Here is a 26168-nt window from a genome sequence, read left to right on the forward strand (position 1 = left end):
GGTATTTCCATAATTGCTTTTATTCATTTTTAAACAAAAGCTGAATTTACTTAGCTAGAGTGGAAACACCTAAGCAGATACAAGACCTTTGCCCTGGAGACATGAAACAGGGACAAGGTGGTACAGGAATTTCCTCCCTCAGTTCACTGGGGCCTTTTGTGGCCTACAGGCAGTCACCCTGCCAACACCTGCGAAATGGCACTTCCCCTGTATTCCTTAGATTGTGTTTCCTCTTTTGTTCGTTTTAAATATTATCAATTGCCTATTATATTTCAGACACTATGAGCAACTGCATAATTTCAAACTAAAAATACTATGAGTCTTTTGTATTTCAGAGTGATACATTAAGTAGGTGCTTAATAGGAGACTTCCAATTAAGTCCCATTTTTCAATTTATTTTTCTATTTCTTTGTATAAATTTTTTTCAGTTTCCTTAATGACACAATTTTGAAAAATTCTTTGGAGCTGAAAAGATTGCTAGGATACTTACAAGTAAATGTGTAATTTTTCAATAGTGATGGAATTAGGACTGCTAAGTAAAACATGATCAGTGAAATATTGACTACAAATCAATTTTTACTTTTTTGAACATTCTGTTTACTTTGAAAGTGGCTTTTAGTGGAGCTTATGTCTCGTTTGCATTTTAAAGGTAATTGTGTGGAGAAAGTACAATTTAACCCTCAAGATTTATTACCACTATCACTTACTAAAGAAAAAAATGGTAAATTCTAATTCAGTTCACCAACTTCTCAGTTTCTCAAGTACTCATGTCATCATAATCAACAGAAAAAAAATTCTTGAAGTGTTTTTTAAAAAAAAAAACAAAGATTGTGAGAGAAATCTTATGTTTGCTTTTCTTCCTCCTTCAATGATCTTTCTAGTATAGTATATACGCCAAACCAGTCCAGAGGCAGCTGGCTTTAAATAGAATTAGAAAAACCCTAATTAATAGCCTCACTTTTAAGTGTGTGACCTTTTCTGAGTTTTAATTTGTAAAATGGTGATAATATTACATCATGGGGAATTAAATGATATAAAAGCACCCATCAAGTTCAGCACATCTTTCAATTTATGTGCGTTCTATACTGCCTGATTCAACTATTTCCAAGTTATCATTAACCTTTCTCAAATACATTTAGAATGTATCATTTCCTTTCTCAAATACATTTAGAATGTACTTGACTTTTAAAAATTAACCTCTTCAGAGTATATAACACTAACTGCACTTATGATTTAGTTATAAAACTATCAGAGGATATAAATGTTGACCATTATATTATATATAAAATCAAGTTCATGTGATTGATGTCGAAGCAATCTTAAATAAATAAAAGTACAAGTATGTCAACTCAGTTAAGAGATAAGTAAAATTTTGAAAGCTCTTGTTTTAATGTTAAAAGCATTCAAATACACTAATAGCATTACTCGAATGAATATCTGAAGACTATGAGGATAGTGTTTTCTCAAATGTATGGATCACATGATGATCTTACACACATACATAATGATGAATTATGGTTGGTGTCTTGGTAGATACTCTTAGATATGATACTAAAACAGTGTTTAGGATAATTTAAACAGCTAATCAATATCTACTCCTATCTATGCATTGCTAACATTAGAAAAGTAATATTAACATAATCATGCAAAGCAACTTCTCTTGGGGCTTATTTTATGACCTGGGAAGATAATGGAGAGTTGTTCCTGAAAGCCAATCACAGAGCATGATACCTGGTACCTATAGTAGCCCTCACTCATTGGGGATTTTGCTTTTATCTGAGATCCATCACAGTCCGGAACCATTAAACAAGAAATTCCAGAAATAAACAATTCAGTAGTTTTACACTGTACATCATTCTGAGTAGCCTGATGAAATCTCTCACCATTCTGCCTGGGATGTGAATCATCCCTTTGTCCAGTAGCTAGGCTGTACATACAATATAATAAGATATTTTGAGAGAGGAAGAGACCACATTCACATAACTTTTATTACAATAATTGTTACAACTGTTCTGTTTTATTATTAGTTATTGTTGCCAATCTCTTACTGTGCCCAATTTATAAATTAAACTTTATCATAGGTATGTATGTACAGTAAAAATCTAGCATATATAGGGTTGGGTACTACCTACAATTCCAAGTATCCACTGGGGGTCTTGGAAATTAGCCCACGTGGATAAGGAGGGACTACTGTACTATGTCCTCAATATATTATACAGTGTTTCTGAATATTTTGAAATCAAATATAAACTTAGCCTTTAATAAGAACATTACTAGATGAATAAAATAAAAAAAAAATGAAAAGATTGTGATTTTAGCTCTGTTCTCTCCCCAAATGATTGATTCTAAAGATATTTTTTTAAATGCTTAGTCCTCTAAGGCCAAAGAAAATTGGAAAGGAGACAACAGCGATAACATTTTGGAAAATGAAAAGCAGGTGGATATGCATTCATTGAATCGGTGGACCTGACGAAGTTCAGCAGGGGCAAAGCCAAGAAGGAACTCGATTTACATAGAAGAACAACCAAAAAGCTCTGGGATCTGGTGGCTTCAGGTCCCTACAGAAACGAGAATGGCAAATGGGCTAAAAATAGGAGGACAGATTGAAAACTATGAAGCTGTCAGACACCCCAAATCTATTTCTCCACTTTGGCAGAAGACTGACTTATTCCTTATTCAGATTTTTTCCCTGAACAGAATAAAACTGAATATTGAAGGACTGGAGAACCCAAGTGAGTTGGGAACTGTGATATTATTCTGAATATGGAGCTATGGAGCTGTTAGAGTACTAAATACTGGAGGGATTGGTTTTAATCCACTCAGCTCTCATTTTAGAGAACTGGCAGGCAGGATTATAGCCTTAAAAAGACATTAAAAATATGAGGGAGTTTTCAAGAAATTGACCTGGCCAGCTCACAATGATCAGCGAGGCCATGCACATGCACAGAATGTCCAGTCAGCTTCTAAGTGGCCAGCTCGAATTCTAAACTTAGTCAAGTATTCATTAAAGTTTCAGGGTTAAATAAAGGTATTTTAAGTTAGACATGGTCATGAAATTTTTATCTGTGACGCTCCTTTTTCTCAGTGAGTTTATGGGGGCTTTTACTCCCTTCTTCATCAAGAAAGTAAACAGAGAGAGAGGAAGATAAAAAAAAAAAAATCCTGCAAACAAGACTTCTAATGTAAGAAAAGGGCAAAGCATACACACCACAGAAATAACAACTCTAGGAAAACAAAACAAAAAGAGGGCAGGGAATAAAATGTAGTTATAGAGTATACTTCAATGCTCACCTGTGAAAAATGATACCCGGCCACCATGATGTACACGGAAAATTTGGATCTTGATATAATTAGGAGCTAACAGAAGATGGGGTGATGGGAAGTGTCTACATGTGTGATAAAGGCAGGAGGAGGAAAGAAAGCAAAAGCCTCATCTTCTAGAGTGTGAAGTCGGTGAAGTCCACAGATAATTCTTAAGACCAAAAAATCAAGAAGTATCAACAAAAGCATGTTATATAAAGTTATAGAGGTCGATTTTGCAAGAATCAATTAAAAGAACAGGAAGACCTTGCCTCCAAGGAGCAAGAAAATAGTTTGGGCAGAGGAAAGTGGAGGCAACTGCTATTTTTATAACAAGCCTAAGAGAAATATTTGCCTTTTAAAACTATGTGCAAGTATAACTCTGACAAAAATTAAAATTATATGTAAAAAAAAAGAATATGAGAATAAAAGAATATTTCTTGATGGTTGGAACTGTCTTGTTTTATCAACGGTGTCTTATCACACTGTAGAATGAATATCTAGTCTAGAACAGTGCCTCAGTGATGGAACTATGACATCTGTGAATTATCAGACAAGCTTAGTGTTGAACTAGAAAAGGCGGCAGATTGTCATTTATCCTGGTTCAATGGATAACAGATACTGACAGTTGACAAAATTGATAGGCTTTAATATATAGCTTAGAAAAGTCAGTACAATAAATCCAAGAACTAAAAATTGAAATCTATCCATCTAATTCTATGAGAAAGTCCCACTTCTTTTGCAGTCCTGAAAAATAAGGAACACATGGGTATGTTAGCTGTTATATGCACGCAGAGTTTCCAATCTGCTCCATAAAATATTCATGTTTGTTTGAATATGAAAAATATTTCCCCAACATCTTGTAGTAAAACTCTCTGCATCCTGCTCAGTTTATAGTTTAGAGCAATTTCTCCCCCAAATTCATTGTCAGAATGTTTTGCATCACAACCTCCAAGCACGTTTGATGAAATGCAGATAACTGGGCACTACTCCAGACCAAGAGATTCAGAATCTCTGACATCTGATAATACGCATTTTTCATAAGTTCTTGAGAGATTTTTATAATATATTTGATATCAAATTTATACCCTAGGTAACTCCCAGGGTTTTTGTTTGATTGTTTATTTGTTTTTTTTTCTTTAATCAAAGAGTTATAACATCCCTCTGCTCTTGACAATTGCCTGTCTTCATCATCAAAATCTTTCCAAATCACGTATGCGACACTTATTCACAGACTGTGTTTATATAGGTATGTACGTTTTTTCTCTCAAACAAGGTAAATTCTCAGAGACACAGGGCAATACCAATATGTCTTTGAATTTTCTCACAACATACCGTCTCATCAAATATTCATTCTTTAATAAATGTTGAAAAGAATTAAAAGGAAAATGAATGGGGATGTTGAAGAAAAAGTATTATCATTTTAAATCACGACAAACTTATTTCTAGAGAACAATTCTCTTCAATGGTTGCCACATAAACTCTAAGCTTTTAAAACGTTGTGGTTTTAGATATAAAATATGAATCAATCAAACTTCAAGCTTTCAATTAGTATACATTTTTATTTATAAACTCTTTGTATATCAACTAAAATGGTCTGTCTGCCTTTTATCATTCCTGCATAGTACCAACTGTCATTTTTGTTCTAACTACAAATCATACCACCTCTGAAATTCTTTCTTAGATTGCTAGGAATTAATGAAAAAAAATTTTTTTAAATGAAAAAGAGACCATGATCTTCACGGAAAGAGAGCAATGTGTCCATGGGTAGAAATTAGGTGGAAAAATATATTAAATGGCTCTTAGCCAAGTAAGAATTTAGTCGCAGCAGCAATTTTTTAATTTCTTTGATATAATAAAATAATGTCATCTAAAAACTCCCTGCATAAATATACAAGCACATTGCATATTTTAATAAAAATCTAATGGTTCGAAGTGTTTCAGACTATAGTATTGACATATAGTACTTGAAATACTTTTTCCAGTGTCTATGTGATACAAAAACTTCTAAAAACTAATTTTTCTCTTAATTCTATCTTAAGGTAAATAAAAATTTATTTGAAAGGTTTCAACCTAAATTTTCACTTGCTCAATTTAGCATAATAGAGCAATGCAGTGCATTTGTTATGAAATTTCACAATTTTAAAAACTTTGAGTACATTCTGACTGATATTTTTTTTCTATGGGATTAGTGTTATGATAGTTCTCTAAATATTTTTATTCCAGACATGCTACTTTTTTTTCTTCCCTAAGAAAGCGAACCAATGAACTTAATGCTTTGCATGAGTTAGTTGGAATTTTTCTTAACCTGAACATAAAAGCAAATTTGGCCTTCAGTTAAGACTTTTCTTTACATGTTATTAACAGTGAAATAACCTACTGGCAAACATCAGAAAGGATGGAAAAAATATCCCCCCTCCTCCTTTCTCCCCCTGACTTCAATATTCACTGAGCTGCTTTGTTCTCTGTATCCTGCATAATTAATAACTACTTTGGCAATCAGTCATGCATTCCTTAATGGCACCTCAGGCATCAAGTGTCCTTTTAAGCCTTCCCCACAGAAACCATACACCCTTCTACAGTGTGCACTGTCTGGGCACTGACTTAACTCCGGACAAGTCATGTACAAATTACTATTAAGGAAAACACATAGTTGGGCTTATAAAGTGGCTATAATACTTACTATTTAGTTAATATCACTTAATCACTTTATAGATTACATATATAAATAATTTTACTAATGAGAATAAAAAAATATGTGATGTCCAAACAAGTGTCACTGATTATATATATTAAAAAAGAAAACATAAAATTATACAAATAATAGAACAAATTTGGAAGCAATTAAGAAAAAAAAAAAGATGAGTTTCACTGGTCACCTCATGCTCTCCTTTTTAGGCAATAAAGAAAAGATAAAAATATATGTAGTCAATGGTACGTGGTAACTTTTTTTCAATCTAAACTGATTCATTTACTAAATGGAAAATGAGAGTGAATAAATTGTCGAAAATATTCTATTCCTTCTGATCGGAAACCTTAGATTAAAACTCTTTAAAAAAAATATTACTATATTCAATAAACTACTTGGAAATAAATCAGTAGTATTTTAATCATCCTTCAAAATGTTAACCAGATTGGAGGGAGAAAGAAAAATCTTCAGATCTTATAAACATTTTAAAAGATATGTATTAGGAATAATAATGTACTCAAGAAGAACAGTTCTAGATATATGAAGAATAAAACCACTAAAAATATTCAGGTTTGGATTTGTACATTTTATTTCAAAAATAGGTATTTTTTCAAGTAATTGTCTGACAAAAATATGCAATATTTTTTACATTAAGGCTCAGATTTTTTTAAAATAAAATGTTTAATAAGGTCTTTTGATAGTTGAAGAAAATATATTATTTTTTTCAGTCTTCGGAGGTTTTTTAACATTCTTAAATAATGGTGCTTATGCTACAGTACACAGAGTAAAACATACATAATCTATTATAAATTACTCCAAAATTAAACAAGAAATTTTCTTTTCTTTCTAAGAGATCTGAAATGTGTGCTGGGCTCTCAATGTGTGTGGCCTCCAAACAGAAACAAGCTTGCACTGTTTTATTTCAGTTTTGCTTCATTTCTTCCCAAACAATCTCTCATTGCTAATCTACCAGTCCCTTTTTTCACCCTCTTTTAGCATGAAAAAAAAAAAAAAAACAAAGACATTATTAACTCCTTATGCACAATCTAAAAGCTGCATATATATCATTTGGCATTAATTTGCATGATTTATTTTTCATTATTTATTAATGGGCCATAACTGGGGAATATAGTTTTTCCAAAATAATTTTGAAAATAGCATTAAAATGCTAAAAATTTAAATTTATGTAAATCTAGTATTATTTTTTAAGCTACGAACTAGCTATAATTTCATGTAAATATCTTATGCTAAAATTTTTTCTAAACCAAAACAGCCTATAATCTCAATTTAAAATAGGAAAATTGAAAGACAAATTTTATGTTTTATTTTAATGTACCTGCAAATGATACTGAAATCATAGCATTACAGAGGAAAGTATATCTATATATAAAATATATATAATATTTCAATATTAGATCAGTATCACTTTATTTAAGATAGCAAGTATTTCCTTGTTTAACTATATACTCTCATTCATTAGTTGAGGGAAAAAGAATGAGTAAATCATATTATGAAGGTGAACATAATTTTTATTGGCAACATGTGTGGCAAAGACCAAGAATTTTACCTTATGTATTAAAACTCCATCACTAAGATACACAGTAATCAGAACCTTGGAGCATTAAATCAAATATCCATTCATGCTCCCCCAAAAAGCTACAAAATTATCTTTCTTATATTAAAGATATATTTAATAAATATTAAAATATTAAAATAAACTTTCTCCATAATTGTACCAGAAAAAGATGTGATTAAACTCAGTTTTTTTCTGCACATGAATAGATGCAAAATATTCATTAAGTTAGCTACAAAAAGCAGGTAAAGATGATTATATACATTAATGGTTATAATGTCATAAGTAGCACTAATTTCTTTAAGATTCCTAGACAGCTGGATGTTCTACTCCTCAATAAAAATAAAATAAAATAATAAAATAAAATTAAAAGAAAGAAACAAACAAAAAACCCAAAACAGTTCAATTATTTAAGTAGGGCAAAAACATGTTTTTAGTAAAATAGCTTGATATATCAGGACCAGGAAAATATGTGATTCTTCAGTTTTCTACTTTATGAATCATCACTATTATGCAACAGCAGCAAAGGTAACATAGTAAATGAAAAGTTAGTGCAATTCCATATGGGTTTAGCTAACTCTAAGGAGAAATGGCTAAATGTCTATGAGATATTAATGAGCAGCTGCAATGTGTCTGGCATTAGATTAGGCGGTTGGTAACAAACCTCAAAGTAGGAAGTTAATAGTCCGCTAAGGACTTGTGGTTAATATCATTTTTATCATTACAAAGTTGAGAAACCATCATGGCCAGTGGCCTCTAAGGTCTTATTTTACAGGTGGATTTGCAGTCACTGAGACCATTGCCTCTAGGGAACTGGGTGTGCTAATGACGAAGTCCATTCTTGGCAAAAAAAAAAAAATATCAGAGATGTTGGTGAGAGGGAAGTTTGGAGGGGCACTTGCCCCTGAGCAAATGACACAAGAACTTTTAAGTCTCTTCTCCAAAGGGCAAACTTTCTTCCCTTAGGCTTTCATTCATTGATACACAGATAAGATTGATGGATGGCTGCCCTGCTTGGGGGAAGTAGGTAAGGGAGGGATGTCATTTAGCAAAACACAATGATAATTCAAAACATTCTGTAAGACATAAAAGCAAAATCCCTTGTCAAATTTTCACTCATCAAATTTTGCCCTTCTGGGGGCAGGTACTGCATTTAGCATGAGTGGCTGTAAGGGAGGAGAGATGGATATATGGAAACAAGACAAAGCACAAGTGAAGAGATGGCAGATAAATTGTCAAAATAAATTTAAACCCAAAAGAATCAAGGCTTGCGAGATTGTAAATTCATACATCAATAATCACTCCAGAAAGCAATCTAGCAAATTAAAATCACCAAGTCATTCTTATTAGGCAATGAAGGGCCCAACTGTCATGTTCTCTTATTTCTTCCAGCCCAAAGCTTACTGTTTTCCTAAGCATAAAGCTCATTAATATAAGGTCTCCTATGCTATTTCTCTGCATATCTCCATTTTTCTCAGTCCATCACAAGGCACCTTAGTTGCCAGGGGAACATCAATTCTCAACCCACAAAAGTTCATATTTACAACTTATCAAACTATTTCAATAACTATTTACAAATATACTAAATTTAATTTTTGTTATGCAGTCAGTGATACATAGTTCACCTAAAGTCTCAGATGCAGTTTCTGGTCTTTGTCACAGTAAATCTCAGATAACAGGTCAAACTCAGGCGGTAGGGCCTTTCTTACTGAAGAGGATGGGTGGTACTTACAGTAGGTCCTTATAGTTCTTTAATTCATCTCAAGGCTTATGAATCTGACATACACTTACAGATAAAACTACAAATGTCAGTGAATCCCTTGAGAATTAACCTGGAGTGAATAAGTTGTATGATCAATTCAGCATTTAAGCATTTATTAATAACCTATATGGTACCCAGAACTGAGCTAGGCCCCATAAATTCCCTGTGTTTTTATCTTTATATATTTTATTTAATCCACACAACTCCTTGTGTTACACACAGATAATCCATGTGGCCATAGAATCAGAAAAGGACAACTCTTGCTGTTGGTATATATGCATTTTAGCATTTGTCTTATTCTGTAACATGCGAATAGACTGCTATTTATACAAATTTAACTTCATATAATAGGAAGAGAGTAGTTCATCTAAAATACAAAAATCTCAGTTTCAAGTTTATTTGTGTCACAAGTTTGGGATAAATAAAACCTTTGCTGTGACATAAGACCTACCATTATGTGTTTTATAATAAATTTAATTGTTTTGTATTTAAATATTTAAGGACATAGTGCTATAACCCAAACTGAAAATGTAGACTCTACGACTTTGTGAAAATGTAGCCATGGCTCCCAAGGCCATCTTAGACTTAAAACAAAGAAACAAACAACAAAAAAACCAAATTCTGTGAAGCAGGATTCTGTAAAAGTGGATTAAACAGATTCTTAGTGGCTTTATGCAAATAAATAATCACAGTGTCACTGTATTACCTATAAGTAGCATTTTTTAAATCCTTGCCTATTATCATATTTCATTTCTAGTTGAAATTATTAAATTTTATTAACTTTAAACACAAAATTGTTATTAAATTTAGAAACATTTTTTTTTTTTGGAAATTAACAAAGGAAATAGAAAATCTATATGTACTGACAAAAAGTATTTCATAATAAAATAGAGATATGGATATCTTAAATAATCTACATAAGGAAATTGATCAAGGTTCACAAGATAAAGTTATAGCATATATTTTAGAGCTATCTCCCTTAACTTCAGTTTTACATAATAAATGATTGTTACTAAATGAATAAATTGTCATTTTCGAACTTCAGTTTGCGCTGTTTTTTAGCTGTAACTTAAATAACTAAATTTCAAAATTTAAACATCAATTCCATATTTTTAAATTTGACACATGAATTGCTAGATTGCTATGTGCATTGTTTTTACATCCAATAAGAGTTTACATGTTAATGCATATAGCCCGCAGCATGTGGTGTGTTCTGGTGTGCCTACTACTCATTTGCTACTCACCCTGTCAAAATCATTAAAGATATCAATTTTTATATTATTTTAAATAGTGAAAAAATTGGTCATATTTAAAAAGTATACTAGATGACATCATCCTATTTGTATGAGTACTTCCGAATTACTATTACAAGCAGAATGTGATAAAAATTCAAAAGGGTTTTCAATATTCTGTTGTAGTGCAACAAATAGATACAAATATTTGAAATAATATATAAAATAAAGGGTAAAAGCAATCATGATTCGACTAAAAATACAATAACAATTATAATGAAAAAAAAATAGATTTCTTAAATTCTAGTGAGAATTTTAAAACTCTTTCGAGGCACGAAAGGTCATAAATATTATACGAGCAGGATAAATATTAAGTAGAAAAACAAATTAGTTTCAAAAATATATTTACTAAAACATTGATTTGAAAAGAATTAATATTTAATGTTTACCTTTCTCCAGAAAAAAATAAGAAAAATATGTTATATATTTATTTGTATACAACAGATCTAGAAAATAAATTTTTGGTGAGTTCAGAAAAGTATGACTCCACTTTAATGGGAAGGAAGAAAAGTAAAATATCACATAAAAGTGTGGACTTTTAAGGCAATACAGACATGAATTTAATTAAAATTTTATTAATGCCAAATAGTGTTGGCTTTCAAGCTCTGCAATATATTCATTCCAAAAAAATGTATATGAATTTAAAAATAAGAACTATCAGAGTCCTATGTGAGCTTCAAAATTTACATCTTTAAAGTCAGAGTAACATTTAGCAAAAGGCAAGAGTATCATATAAGAAGAGTCACCAAAATCATACTTTATTATTTAGTATGACTCATAGTTGAAATTAATTTGGTAAGATATTATATAGCCCAGATTTTGATGGTGATCCCTAAATGCTAAAACTAATAAATACACAAATTTCCTTATTTTTCTCAAGAGAAAATTCTATGTCTATCCTATGTAATTTCCCATCAACACTGACATACCAGACAGTGAGTTGGACGGGGACACATATGATACAACTTTCTAAATGTTGTACAAAACATATTTCATTTCATTACGTTAAAAGGTATTTAATATGGCTAATGATCTACATTGATGAAATTCAAGTTGTGATAATTAAAGTGACATTTATAAAAAATATCAAGCTAGAGAAAAGGTTTTTGTTTTGGTTTCCCTGATTCTCCTGTTTAAAACAAGAAGGGTGAGTAAACAAGTAACTGACCTAATTATATAAAAGGAACTGTAAGTGGTACTTACGGGCATGACGATGTTGTAGTGGATGCAGAACCCTGGTTCAGAAGGAAAATATTCATCAGATACAAATCTTATCCTGATTTGATTTCCTTTAGAAATCTGTTTTCCTGGCACAGTCCCAGAGCCACACCAGCGCCCTAAAACAGTTCCATCACTGGGGTCCTCAACTTCTACAAAATCATACCTGCAGAAAGGAAAAAAGAAGAGAGACACAAAATCACGTTCTGCTATTTTGGCAATTCAAGTTCCATGCAATGAACCCATGGACCACATTTAACTGGAAAAATATAATCAAATATTCCAAAAAAGAGATACACTGAAAATGCACCCCAACTAAAGAAATATGAGTCTTTTATTCTAAGCCCTCCTATTTTACTGTTAATGGACGCCAAATTCACTAAATAGCCATCTCAAAACTTAAACAGTTTGTATGAAGCAACTATATCTGACATTGAACTCATGAATTATTCAATTTAATCTCCATTTGGACATCATAGCCTTACTTCAATCTTCATTCTTATTATTACTGCCCATTACTTTCTGACAGTAACTCTTGCACCCTAGTCAGGCTCCTTGGCTTCCTCTCCTCATGTGTGATGCAAGCTTCTCTGGAGCCACTTTGTCATATAGACATCCTTCAAATCTCACTTTGTACTGTACCGCTACATAGTGTTCTCAGCTCACCGTCACCTTTCTCGTTTTTGATAAACACATTTTTTTTATATTAACTATACATACGTAAGTGATCCATCTTCATACTTAGGCTCTTAAATTCTTGAAGAAAGGGATCAGTTCTTACATAGTTTTATTTCGCACTATACTACACACAGAATCTTAAACACAAGGAATAAAGGATTAAATGTTTTAACAAATGCTAACTATGGTTTGGAAGAACAGAGCAGTGGATTTAGGCAGTATTGCCCTTTTAGAGAATGTTTCAGAAATCTGCAGAGGCATTTTAGGTTGTCTCAATGGTTGGGGGTGAGGAGGACACTGTGAGATGTGGTGATCCATGAATGTTGGACAATGGAAAGTCCCAAAATGAGTATTTGTCCCATGCCCTCCATGCCTTTCAAGTAGTTCCCTGGACATTCATGTACGTGATATGTCTGCTATTGTTCATCTAAGTCTGGAACCTAATATTGTCTCACATATAAACACAAATATGTTTTGCAGTTTTAGTTTCAGACCAATTTTCCAGAAATTCAATTATCAAATAAGTAGAAGTTTTAATACTTTGGAACTTTACCAAGAATTACTCCCTATTTTGAAAAAGAAAATCATATTTGTAACGGGAACACTGCTTATAATATTTTTATCACAATTAAAATAATTAAACCTATTCATATTATTCTAAATTAATTAATAGCTGTCATTATCATGATTCCACTTAAAAGATGCAAATATCTATTTCCTTTTATTTTTCTAGTGTATATTTTTATTTATATATTTAAATATGTGATTTTAATGCCAATTACTTTGTTATTATATCAGCTCCATATATCATGCAGATCAGTATGTTTATTTTTTAAATGATTGCACACACAGATGATTGCTTATATGAATTTTACTTCAAATACTAAGGGACATTGCAAAACTTCTGTTAAAAGGGAAGTTGAAAATCATTGGTAGATTTTTTTAAAAAGTCTAAATTCAGTAAGTACTAGATAACTAAAAATAATATATTTTGTGTAGTATTGAATTTATAGATAAAAAAAATTGTTGAATAAGGACTACGTATATAATGAACCAATTATACTTATAAATCTTTGTCTTAAAGAAGTATCCAGAACTCTCTTCTGTAACTTCACCTGTTTCAGCCTCATTTTCCTCTTCCTTAAATTGAAGATAATGCTACCTAACTTACACGGATGTTTTAAGAAAGGAAAAAGAGACAGCACATGTGTATTGCCTAAAATGTAATTGCCACTTAATAAACTTTGTCCCTCACCTCTATCTCACATCCCTACCCCTATCCCCACACCTACCTTTTAATATAACCTTGGGAGTTTGAAAGATATAAATTAGAAAACTCAAATACAAAGGGGAGAGACTATTTCTGCTATATTATGTGACAAGTCCAGGGTTTAAATTACAAATGCATAAGCTAGCCAATAAAACCATCCCAGGAATTTTGGTGTATGTATGTGGTGGAACCAGGAAATGGTGGGGCTGGGGTAAGAAGAGTTGAGTAGAACAGACCTGCGTAGTTATTTCAGATATATCTGGTACAGAAGTTGATAACTACCATTTTAAATCAAGGGGTGATTTTTATATTAAGATTGTTTACTTGTGAAACAAAGCTACTATTCATAGTTTGTTCTGTGCCTGATGTAGGTCACCACCACTGCTAGTTTGCAAAGAGCAAGATTTCAGGCTTGGTCAATCACTCTACAAGTATTTATGAAGCACTGACTTGGTGCAAAGTGCTATGCTTTCTCAGGATACAAAGATGAAACTATAGCTTCTTTGGGCTCAGGGTCCATAAAACACTTTGGTGAGTGCTCTAATGAGAGGATGTAGGAAATAGTGTAGAATCCTGGCAGAGTAAGAGTAATTCTATACAGTGAGATTAGGGTCAGCTTACAAGGAAACATTTGGGCTGTCAATGAGTACTGACTGACCCGGGGTGAAGCGGGGGGAAATGGAAATGCATTCTAGCAAGAAGTGCAATCCATAAGATATAAAAGAAGAAAGAAAGGGCCAGGCATGGTCGATTGTGAATGGAGGATGGGAAACAAAGAAGTAGATGGAGATCAAACTGGAAAAATCGGTGTAGGTGAAAAAGACTTGATATTTCAGTCAGAGGATCTAATATTATTTTGTAGGCCAATGTTGAAAACAGGTAAGCACAATTTTAAAAGGAAGTAAGTTTCTTTAAAATTTTAGTCGCCATTTTAAAAAGTGGAATTTCACAGAAAAATCTGGATTTCTGGACTTTTTTTTTTAAGCTTGAAGTTCTGGTAATACCAAAAATCATTGACTCCATGAGGGCTCAGATCTCCAGAATTGTCAGTTCCAAGAGAAGATATATCTTTGTTTAATTTGCTGCCTTATCTGTAGCACCTACGTGCCAGGCACATGGTAAACTCTATATTAATGTTTGATGAATGAAGGAATGAACACTGGGCCTTCATTTCTTTCTACTAAATGAGGCTGGGACCAAGTGGAATGGGACAAAGAGATATACTCTCTACAGTTTTTAAAAATCCCTATCACCTTTCTATGCTGTTTTTTTGTTGTTGTTGTTGTTTTTAATACTATGATATTCATTTATTACATTGCTTGCCCATGTAGGCATCTGAGTTTGTCAGCCTTGCAGCATATGAGGCACAGCCACAAAGGTTGCAATGAGGGAGTAACAAAGACAGAATCATCACATATTTGAGGAAAGCCAGGAAAAAATCTTATTTCAAATGTGGGCAGAAAGAAAGGACCCTTTAACAAAAACATCCTGAAGAGTAGAGGCAAGGAAACAAGAAGAAAACCACTGTGAGTGATGGCACAGAACTCAAGGAAGAGACAATATCCACCAGAAGCTGAGCTGGTCAGTGATGCCAAATTCCAAGAAAGATCAAAGAAGATGAAAATCAAAAAGTATCCACTGGATTTGGCAATTATAGAGTCATTTTCAATAAACTGGTTGGGGAAAACACGTAGTGGCCAAAATTTTCTTCACACCATTTTCAAAATAACTATTATAGTTTTTTTTAATAGAACCATTTTAAGGGAAAAGACTATCACATGGAACAAACCTAAAACTAACAACTCATGTAACTGTTTTACTGGAGTAAATTTAAAAGGAGTTTTTTACTACACATGGAAATATCTGGAGTATAAATGCTAAGAATTTATTAAGAAACAAATAAGTATTAAACTTAGCCTTATCTAATTTATATCTTGATATAAAAATCACTGTCCTGCAAATAAAAGGAAGAGTGACAAGTACATTATTGCTTTTTTCATGAAGATTTTTCTACTGAATTTGATGCCATTAAAAAAAAACTCACTGATCTTTATAACAATTTCTGGATTTACAGGTGGACTTCTGGCAATTAATTTTTACATGCTCATACAAGTCCAGCACATACATTTATCATAGTGCTTTAAAAATCTACAGTTTTACATTCCATGAAGGTTAAAATGAAATGAACATCTAAAAAAGTACTATGTTCTTTGCTTATAAAACAGTAAACTTAACATATGCTACTAATTGTTTCATACTAAATTAGGCATTTTTAAGATTTTGTTCAGAAGTGGTAACATATAACAATTATTCTACAATTAATTTTTATGGTCACACCTGACAACTGTTTAGATATCTATGGAACTGAAAATTATTAATAATATCATTATTTACTAAGACTTAGTTTTTCTTCTTTATCAAAACAATAAATCCCAATGCTAAAAGATACACTTATAAAAATAGTATTTTTTAACTTAAATCATATTCAAGATCATGTTAAATGGACCAAGTCAAGGTCTACCATTGCCACTTGATACTGTATTTCTTTTTAGCTTGTTTGAAAATTTGGAGTGTGGTTGGAGAAAGATTAATGCATTAAATCATGTCATCTTCCCCATTTTTTGAAGTTTTATTTTTTTTCCTGATAGAATGCCATTTGCAGAATGTCAGATTCAGTGCAGAAGTTACTTGGTTGATATACTATAACATAGTTCAAAACATCAAGAAGAAAATGAAGAGAGAAATCAATGGCAAAAGATATCTGTAGGCCTTAGTCAAATGAAAGGGAAATGATAAAACCATTTGACACGGAAAAGTAAAATCACAAAACATAACCATTCTTAAACATAGAAATCTGCACATGCCCAGGTGACTATTCTGGAGACACAGTAATCTTATAATACGCTCTCAGGTATTTATTTCCAACATGCACAATTGCTCACATCAGTATTTAAAGGATTTACTAAACCTATTTTATGAGCCAATCAAACATCACTTTCTCACGGCAACATGATACAGAGCACACAGTGCTAAGTGGTTTATAATGATCACTCCCTTTCTCTAACATACCCCTGGGGACCCAGGAGGATTTATGTTCTTTTATGTTTAACAAACAAGTCTGGTATTGTAGACAAAATTTTCGTTCTCATGTGGGAATTTAAAAACTGTGAGGGCATGAGGATCGCTTTCTTACTCCTAAGAGTCATAAGGAGTATCCCAAAGAAATAAATTCACTGGTAAACATAATTGTCAGACACCCAGCTTCCTTCAACAAAAATAAACCAACCCTGCAAAACAGACTGTTTCCAGTTCATACTAACTAAACCTTGCCAATTAAATCTACTCCATGAATTACAGAACCTGATGGTAGTGTGAAAGCCTGCCAACAAATAGATGCGGATCTTAAAAAGGCTGAGCTCAGCAAGTGTCAGCTGGAGTCTGAGCTTGTTGGGAAAGGTAATGAAACTAATAAGATGACGGTTATTGTACAGTGCTTATGGTCTTACACTTCAGTTTAGCAAAATACGACTCGTTTACAGACTATAAGTTTTAGATCCCTCTTTGGACATCAAAATGTTTATCCATGCTCTAATTTATACTGAAAATAATTTAAAAAAATAATTATATTTATTAATTGCTTTTTATGCATTAACTTAATTCCAGAGCCTATGCTCTTATGTGCCAAGTGATGCTGTGTACTATGTTTAAAATATGCCTACATGATTATATTTGCTTTATTTTGAGTCCTAACTGCAAGAATTTATGTGTCTTTGTTCAAATTGGCCAAATGGTCTTGTTCAATGGCTAGAGAAACTTTAAGGGTCATTCAAATAAAACTGATCAGTCAACTTGGTAATCTGGGCATATAAATTTTATAGATACTTATTTTAATTCATTTGGTAATATTTATTTTTTTAGGGACTATACATTCTTTATAAAAGGTTTAAAATATATGTAGGAAATGTCTGAATCAAACCGATAAACACGCTACAGAAGACTGAATGATGACACATGATTGAGAAATTCTCATAAAAATAGGAGAGTTCTATTTGTGAGATACAGTTAAGTTTTACGTGGTAGGAAATTAATAGATTAAAATTACCTAATCACTAAAAAAAAAAATACTTCAAATATATAACAAATAATTCAATCTATAAAGCTAGAAAAATTAAGCAAGACAAAGAAAAGTATAAGGTAAAAACTATTAAAGACAAAAACTATGACTTATATTCGAAAAAAAATTAGAATTTAGAACTAAAATCAAAAGGTGGTTCTCAGAAAGAAGAGAGAATGTGAGAGAGAGAGAATATGAATCACTAATTTACATTGTGAGGGGTGAGGAAGAAGATATAATCATAGATAAAAATGCATTTAAAATGTGTATGTTTTATATAACTTTATGCTAATTAAATCTGAAAAACTACATGAAATGGATGACTCACTAAAAAAGTAAATTAACAAAGTTGAGTGAAAAAGTAGAAATTAGTTATTAGTTCACTTACTAAGAACTCCAGAAGAAATGAAAAAAATTGTCAAACATTTATCAGTAAAAAAGATGCTATGGTATAGGGTTTATAGAAGAGTTATATTTGACTTTAAAGGAATATTTAATTCCAATTTTATATATGCAATTGTAAAAAAATTAAAATGACAGATATCCCCCTAATAAATACTAAAATGCCTAGCCTAAATCTTGTGAATATAGTTAACAATACTGTATTATATACTTCAAAGTTGCTAAGAGACATCTTAAACGTTTTCACCACAAAAAAGAAATGGAATCGTGTATCAAATCAACATATACACCTTAACTTACTCAATGTTTTATGTCAATTATATCTCAAAAAAATTAGAAAAATGAAATCTTTAGTAGATGAAAAAATCTTGTGTCAAAGTTCTTTCAAATAGTAATATCAAACATTACTAGTTAAGACAAATTCTACTCATAAATCAAGGGAAATACAAAAATCCCAAGTAAAATTTAATCAAAATCCATCAGTGGATTAAAAGATATAATACTTCATGGTAGAGTACAGATATAGTTCATGAACATAAAGATGAATATAAGAATGACCTTTTAGAATATTAAAAGGAGAAAAACCATATGATCATATTAATAAATGATGAACCAATATGATAAAACCAACTACTTAGATAAAAATTGAATAAACTGTGAATAGCAGGAAACTTTCAAATCATGATAAAAACATATTTAACAGACACTAACTGCAAGTTTTATATTAAATAAATATATTTTTATTAATTTATATTAAGTAAATATTTTCACTAACATTAGGATCAAGACAGGTTGGGCATTCTTGCCACTCTTTTCAGTGTTTTATGGGGAGGCTTTAGTATTTTAGTAAGACATGAAAGAAAACAAATGTTGTAATAGTTACAGAAGGAAAAATAAATGACCCTTAGTTGATAATATATTCCCTTGAGAACAGACTTAGTAGGGTAAGCACAGAGACTGGAAAAGCTTGGAAATAATCAGGTGTGGGATGGGTGGCTAGGAGTTTGGTTAGGTTAGCGGAGGTAGAGGTAAAGAATGGTTACATGCTGTATGTATGTATTTTGAAGGTAGATCTGATAAGAAGAATTGGTGTGGGATATGAAAGAAAAACTATTCCAGTTTTTGCTTTAAACACCATCTGGAACTAGAAGTTAATAAAGTGACTAAATATAGAATCTATATACAAATATCAATAGTTTTTTCTTTATGACAGCAAAATACCAGAAACTGAATAGGGAAAAAATGTCTTCACAGAATTATAAAAATGCATAGTAATACACTTAACCAACGAACTAAAGATTATATGAGGAAATGCATACAATATTACTAAATGACAAAAAAGCATGAATTTATTATAATTTTTATGAAAAGCCCAACAAAACTTCTAAAACATTTGTACAAAATAATAATCATAGTAATAAAGTAAACATTATGTGTATATACTATGTGTCAGATACTTTATAAATATTAACTCATTCAGTCTTCAAATACAACCTTATCCATAGCTACTGTTACTATGCCATATTAAAAATGGGAATACTGAGATTCAAAGAGGTAAAGTAACAAGGACAAAAGTCATTTTGGCAAAGAGTAATAGAGCCGGGGCAGGAAAATTGTTGTAGGCCTCAGAGCCCATATTCTTAATCCTTACATAATACTGTATCTAGTTAAACAGAACAGAACAAAGACATCTGGCTCAATATGCCACTATTCAAAACCCACCTTTGAGAATTCTGATTTAAACTCTTCAGATCCTCTCCTTTAAAATCGGGAAACCATTAACTCTCAGCGTTGTTGTAAGGATTAAATGAGAGAATGTATAGAAAGTCTTTAGAATAGTACTAAACAAATATGTTGCTCAGTATGTGGTTGTTTTTGCTTGTTTGTTTGTTTTTAAATAATTGTTATAATTGCAATCATGTATGCAACCCATGGAAAACTCCTCTCCACGGAACAGTGGACTCCAGAGCTCCTTACACAGTGATGAGTCACACGGATCACTACTTTTGGTTTATGGCAGACCCCAACCTCCTTGGCCATTATTCCCTGTGGGAATAACTGTCCTAAATCTAACCTGCCTAGAACAATATAAGCACATATACATTTGCTATTATTATTAACAGTTGTTCCTTTCATTGTAGTAGAAGATTCATCAATAAATTGCAAAAATAATAAATAGTTAATTTTCGTGTCAGTGTTTTATACCTTATAAAAATAAGCACGAAAATGTATTAACTTATTATTATTGTGGGGATTAAATGAATTAATATATAAAAACTCACCAATTTGCTTGGCATTTTTTCCCAAGACTGATCACATGTTGAAATGTATAATTTCTATCCTCAGTCAGTTACTACCTGTGTATAGGTATGCGTTTTTATAGAAACATCACATTGTACCATTTACAATGACACAATGAAATAATGCCAAGATTTAGGCAGCTAATCTATGTCAGTTCATTGATCAGAGGAATGTGTTCCTCTCTACTCTAAGCATCACTTCTAGTACTCTTCATTACTACTTTGTAATTAGTTTTACAAAAAATTCTCATTAACATTTATTTAGGGCTACTTAAGAACAGATCCATACATTGCAACTTTAAAAAATACAAACAGATAAGCAGAACATTTCAATCTTGATTGATGAACTGATTATTTTAAGGAAATAGGTGTTCAATATAAAATGACTCAAGTCTTCAGCTTCCTCTTTGGCAAAATAAAAGAATAAACTAGTTAGAATAGAAAGTATGTTTTAAATCTTAGCTTTTTTTTTTCTGGTTTGAGAACCAAATCATATTACCTTTGGTGTGTTTAGTTATGTCAGTAAAAATGCAGCTTATACATAGAACATGCTACTAGAACATTATCCACTACAATATTTTCTAGAAATTTTTATTATTTTCCATTAGCACTGTTATCACTAAATAGCATAACTGTCTATAGGCAATATCCATGGAAATCAACTTACAAATGCCAGTGTAATATGAAATGGGAGAAAAACATACACTAATGGCAGTGTTGAAAAGCCAAGCAAATGCAGTGTATACAAAGGAGCGCCATACTGTGCAAGGCCTGCCCTCTGACCTTGCAGTCCAAGTCCAAGACCTGGAGAAACTTTAATCCCATCAAGGGAAGGGACTCCACTCCCGCTGGAAATGTCATAAGACCTCCTCCGAACTATGTCACTTTCAGAAAATCCTGTTCCAAAGCGCCTACTGGTAAATGGGGGAGACCTACAGCTACCCTAGACTGTAAATCCTATTTTGCAGGACAAAACTCTTGTTATTTACTGTGTAGCACAATACACCTTTAAAAAGGCATCCTTAGGACACAAAAGCACATTTGGGAATTCATTTGACATATATTCCATCTGACTCTTCTGATAAGAAATATATCCTGTATCCCTTATCAGATATAATATCAAAAGGAGTGGTTTCAAGAAGCAGTAATAGAATGGGATCTAGCATAAAGAAGATGCTTAGTAAATGGAAGAAGTTTTTAACATCTAAGGAAATTCCTTAGTTTTCTAGACTTTCTAGGTTTTCATTCACTTGTACTGTCTAATTTAAGTTATAAGAATGTTTCAAACAACTAACAGGAATTTTCCTGCTATTTTGTAAGCTTTTCTATCTCTTCAGTGATCACCATATAGAATATGTGTATATATATTTGTATATACATGGAGTTCATACACACATGTGTGTACATATATACATATGTATGTGCGTATGTGTGTATTAGGGTATACATATTAAGAGTATAGGTAGAATAGGTAAAATTCTACTGATACCACTTTTATTTTTATATTACCCTTAGGTAAGCATATATTTACTTTAAGGATGTTCATTTTTAATCTATGCAATTAATCTCTTAGACCACTTTAAAAGCATTAAAACAATATGCAGACTCCAGAAACAGAGTTAGGTAAAGCTGGTATAAAATCTTTTTGAAAAGCATTTGTATAGCAATTTTGAAACAATCAATCTTCACTAGAGAACCAGATTCTGTGGAGACTAAAATAAACAATTTAATGGAAATTTAGTGAAGTATAGACATTAACGTTTCTGAGATTTCAAATCTTGACAAAAGAAAAATAATTTAACCCCTTTCGTGGGAAATTCAGGATTTCAGAAATTAGAGAAACAAGTTATTCTATTCGTGCCACATGTTAAAAGTATAAAAACAACCTTTTGGCTCTTGTGTTCGCTTTTATTTGCAATGACAAAAGTTTATGGGATATGTGGGATTATATTTTCCACAGATCCTGATTATAGAATGAGTAAGTAAAAAAGATCAGCTTTCTCAAGAAACAAAGCAAAAATCTTCAGATGAAAGGAAACATTTCAGATTGTTAGGTGATTTGATCACAGTAATAAGTCCTGCTAAGACGATTACTTCATATTTTGCGGCATGAAAAGGGAAATAAGAAATACTAGGCTTGGTGCCCACTTGGCTAAATCCACCATTCTGGGCAATGTCCCTAGGCAGAGTTCTTTTGGCCTTAGGTTTGTTTTATTTTCCTCTTCTCACTTTTAAAATTTTCCTCTTGCTCCGTATTTATTTCTTTCCTTATCCTGTTAAAATTAGCCCTTCGAGGTGCTTTAATATCCAGCATTCATTCCTACCATAGCCTTTAATAGGTTCCTGTGCTACTAGAAAATTTAGCAGTTTTTAACAGTTGCAAATGTATCCTCACTTCCTCTTTTGCTCCAGATAATTTCTCTTAGATTTTTCTTAAATTTCTCTTGACAGAAGAAATAGAATAGCTTTTTTTTTTTGTATTGCCTGATGACTTCTATTCAAATATTCAAAAATTTTTATCTACTTACTTGTTACACTGAGCCTCCATTTCCCTCTCTGAAAATGCCAAGACGCAATCATGTGTTTCAGGTATTAATTTAATTATTCTCACAGATAAACAAGAAAATAATAAAAATAAAGACAAGAGTAGCAAATCATTTGGGAGCATGAGAAAACTCCCATTAATTTAACAGAACCAAACACAAACCAAACCTCATTAGTTAAGAAAAGCTATGTTAATTAGCACACATATAGGCAAAATTGAGGTCCAATAAGTTAGCCACTTGTAGTGATTTATATATTTTGGTTTCGATTACTGTGTACATTTTCATTTAAACTAGAGTTTAAAATATGAAAATACACATTTAAATATCTTTAATATATTGTATAGTTTAGGGCAATTCTAAAAATAAACTTAGAATATAAGCTCTTTGAAGGCAGAAACAGCTTTTTGTTTTTAAATCTTCATGTCCCCAGACTTTATCTACTATCTAACACTATGGCATGAATATTTAACCATTCTTTTTTGGTTAACTGAAGTACTTCGAACTATGAAGAAAAATAAAAGACAAAGCAATAGGACCACTCACCGTGTCCCTCACCCCAAACTTCAGTTCAGGGATCTGATGAAACAGACAACTTTCCATCCTACTTGTGGGCCTTTGGGCAACTGAGTAATTGTGGGCTACTTAGGGCTTTAGTCATTTGTGAACCTCAACCTGGGCGAGACAGCATGTTTCACCAGATGGCAAATATGATCACATTTTTCAGTACAGCAACTCCAGCAATAATATTCCTGTCATAGGTCAAGAACGTACTTTATATCACCAAGTTATGACTAATGGGTTCCAAGCACTTAACAGCGGTCCATTGCATCGGATATACTTAGAAATGGCATAATGACAACTTTTGTTGTAAAGGATTCCATGCTCAATATTTAAAACGTTGATTGATTTAAATCTCTTACTGTCAAAAATATGACTTCCACCACTCCACTTGGCACATTTTCATGTATCCTTCTGATTTCAGCTAAGCATGACCTCCTCAGAGAAGCTGTCTGTGACTCTCACAGGCAAAGGTTGCAACGTTTCAAAGCATGGCCCACACCACACCCATTACAATTTTGAATCATATTTTTTACATGCCTGTCCACTTACAAGTCAATGCTTTTTGGTGGCCAGGGGCTAATTTAATAATCTTTTTTATTTCCCAAACTGAACGCATTATTTGGTCCACATATAGCCGGGACTAAATGACTGTTCCGTGATGATGGATGGATGAGTGAGTTTACACATATATAATATGCTAACATACATATTTATATACACATATTAGACAGAGGAGGCCAAATAGTTATTATTACACATGTGGCATTAAAATATTCCTATATAACTAATAATTACACTCCAACATTTTTTTTTCTTTTTCTCTCTAATTTTGGCTATTCACAAACAAGCATGACTAAATTTTCCAAAAATAATTGCAAGTCATTTTTTTTAAAAAGGAGGACGACTAGACTTTATTCGAAGTAATATACCAGACATTATTTTTTTAGAAATTTATTATAATGTTAATCATCCTTCATTTTCTCACATAATAATTGTTTCTATGGTGAGCACTCCGATTTTCTGTGTACACTTCGCACAATAGCTTAATATTGGTTATGCGACTTGCTATATTTTAATTCTGCGGTTGAAGTATCTTACTGTTTTTCAAATCTGTCTCTAACTTGGGATATTTTCAGATCTCACAGGAAGCTCAGCTAACTGAGGACACATACGCATCCTCAATATCAGTCACTGTACTGAATAAAGAACTGGAAAACCAGTTTTAATTACATATTCTCTAGAAAACACAAACTTTATTTTTATTACCAATCATTCTCTTTGACTAAACATTTCACCTTTTCCAAGGAAATAACAAGGAAGACTGAAGAGGTTTTCTCTCTCATTCTTCTCAATAGCTTTCTTAAACAGGCGATTAATGAATTCTGAAGTGTTCTGTGATTAATCCTTCTCCCTTACCACACACAGCCCATCCCACAAATGGTTAGTTCATATACTTTTGTCTATTTCAAAATATTTTTGTTTCTTTCCTCCCTTCATTTGAAAATCCTATTATTTCAGGCTCCTATTAATCCAGATTTTTCCAATAGCTTCCCCTAAATCCTCTTTAACCCACACTCTTTCCTTTTCCTCTTCCTTCCACGCACCATTTCTCTAGACCACCGTGAGGTTTATCTACCTTAAAAACAAGCCTTATTTCATCATGCCGCTTTCATAAAACATACACTGACCCACACGCCACCTACAAACCCATCAATGGTTATTTCTTCTTTGTCAAATCAGAACTTTGGATGTTCTATTTTTCATTTAAAGTTAATATATTTAATGGCAATTTATAGGTTGGTGTTTTAAGAGTTTGGTTTGTATAAGCCCGTTATTGAGAAACAGATCAGTGTTCATTGTGTTTATTCATATCAGATTTTGAGTCATCTCAGCTAAAGGCCACATTCTAGTGGTGAATTCATAAAGGTAAATATCAACTTTTGATGTCTCTTGGCAGCTATCCTGCTGGTGACCTCATACCCGGGCTGTTCATTTCTTTCAGATTTCTATACTTTGCTAATGTATTCTATTCTTCACTATTTAGCATTTAATTTCATATTATGTTTTTTCTTTCGAGCATAGGTATCTCTGGCTAGTTTAGATGTTCACTGAGGGCTTCTGCTCAGTCACTCAGGCCTCCTTACCCTTGGTCAGTAAGCACACATTAAATTTCTCATTATAGGAGAGTAAACTCACATCACCTAACCACAGCATGGTAAACTCGAGCAGAATTAAATTTGAACTTTGAACTAATTTAAAAAGATTTAATGACCACAAATTTCTATGATTAGCAAACAGTTTTGGGACAGAATTACGTGCTGTAAATCAGGGGCTACTTTATTATCAAAATCATCAAATAGAATTAAAACGTTCAAGTGATCATGACTTTACACTCTTTTACAAGGTGTTATTTTTACTTAGTTTTATGATGAACAGGAAAGACGGATATGATGTTTTGCTTGC

General features: G+C 32.1%; 1 protein-coding gene across 3 annotated transcripts in view; it reads right to left on the minus strand.

The window, feature by feature from the left end:
* Positions 1-26168, minus strand: part of PDGFC (platelet derived growth factor C) — a 162953-nt gene that overhangs the window by 37364 nt on the left and 99421 nt on the right. For all 3 annotated transcript variants that reach the window (XM_039876224.1, XM_039876222.1, XM_039876223.1), the window contains one exon: positions 11820-12000. In XM_039876224.1, coding sequence (XP_039732158.1) covers positions 11820-12000 — 181 coding nt within the window. The remainder of the gene's footprint in view (positions 1-11819; positions 12001-26168) is intronic.

The sequence above is a fragment of the Pteropus medius genome, unplaced genomic scaffold (assembly GCF_902729225.1).
Source record: "Pteropus medius unplaced genomic scaffold, Ma_sr-lr_union100, whole genome shotgun sequence".
In the NCBI taxonomy this organism is placed as follows: Eukaryota; Metazoa; Chordata; class Mammalia; order Chiroptera; family Pteropodidae; genus Pteropus; species Pteropus medius.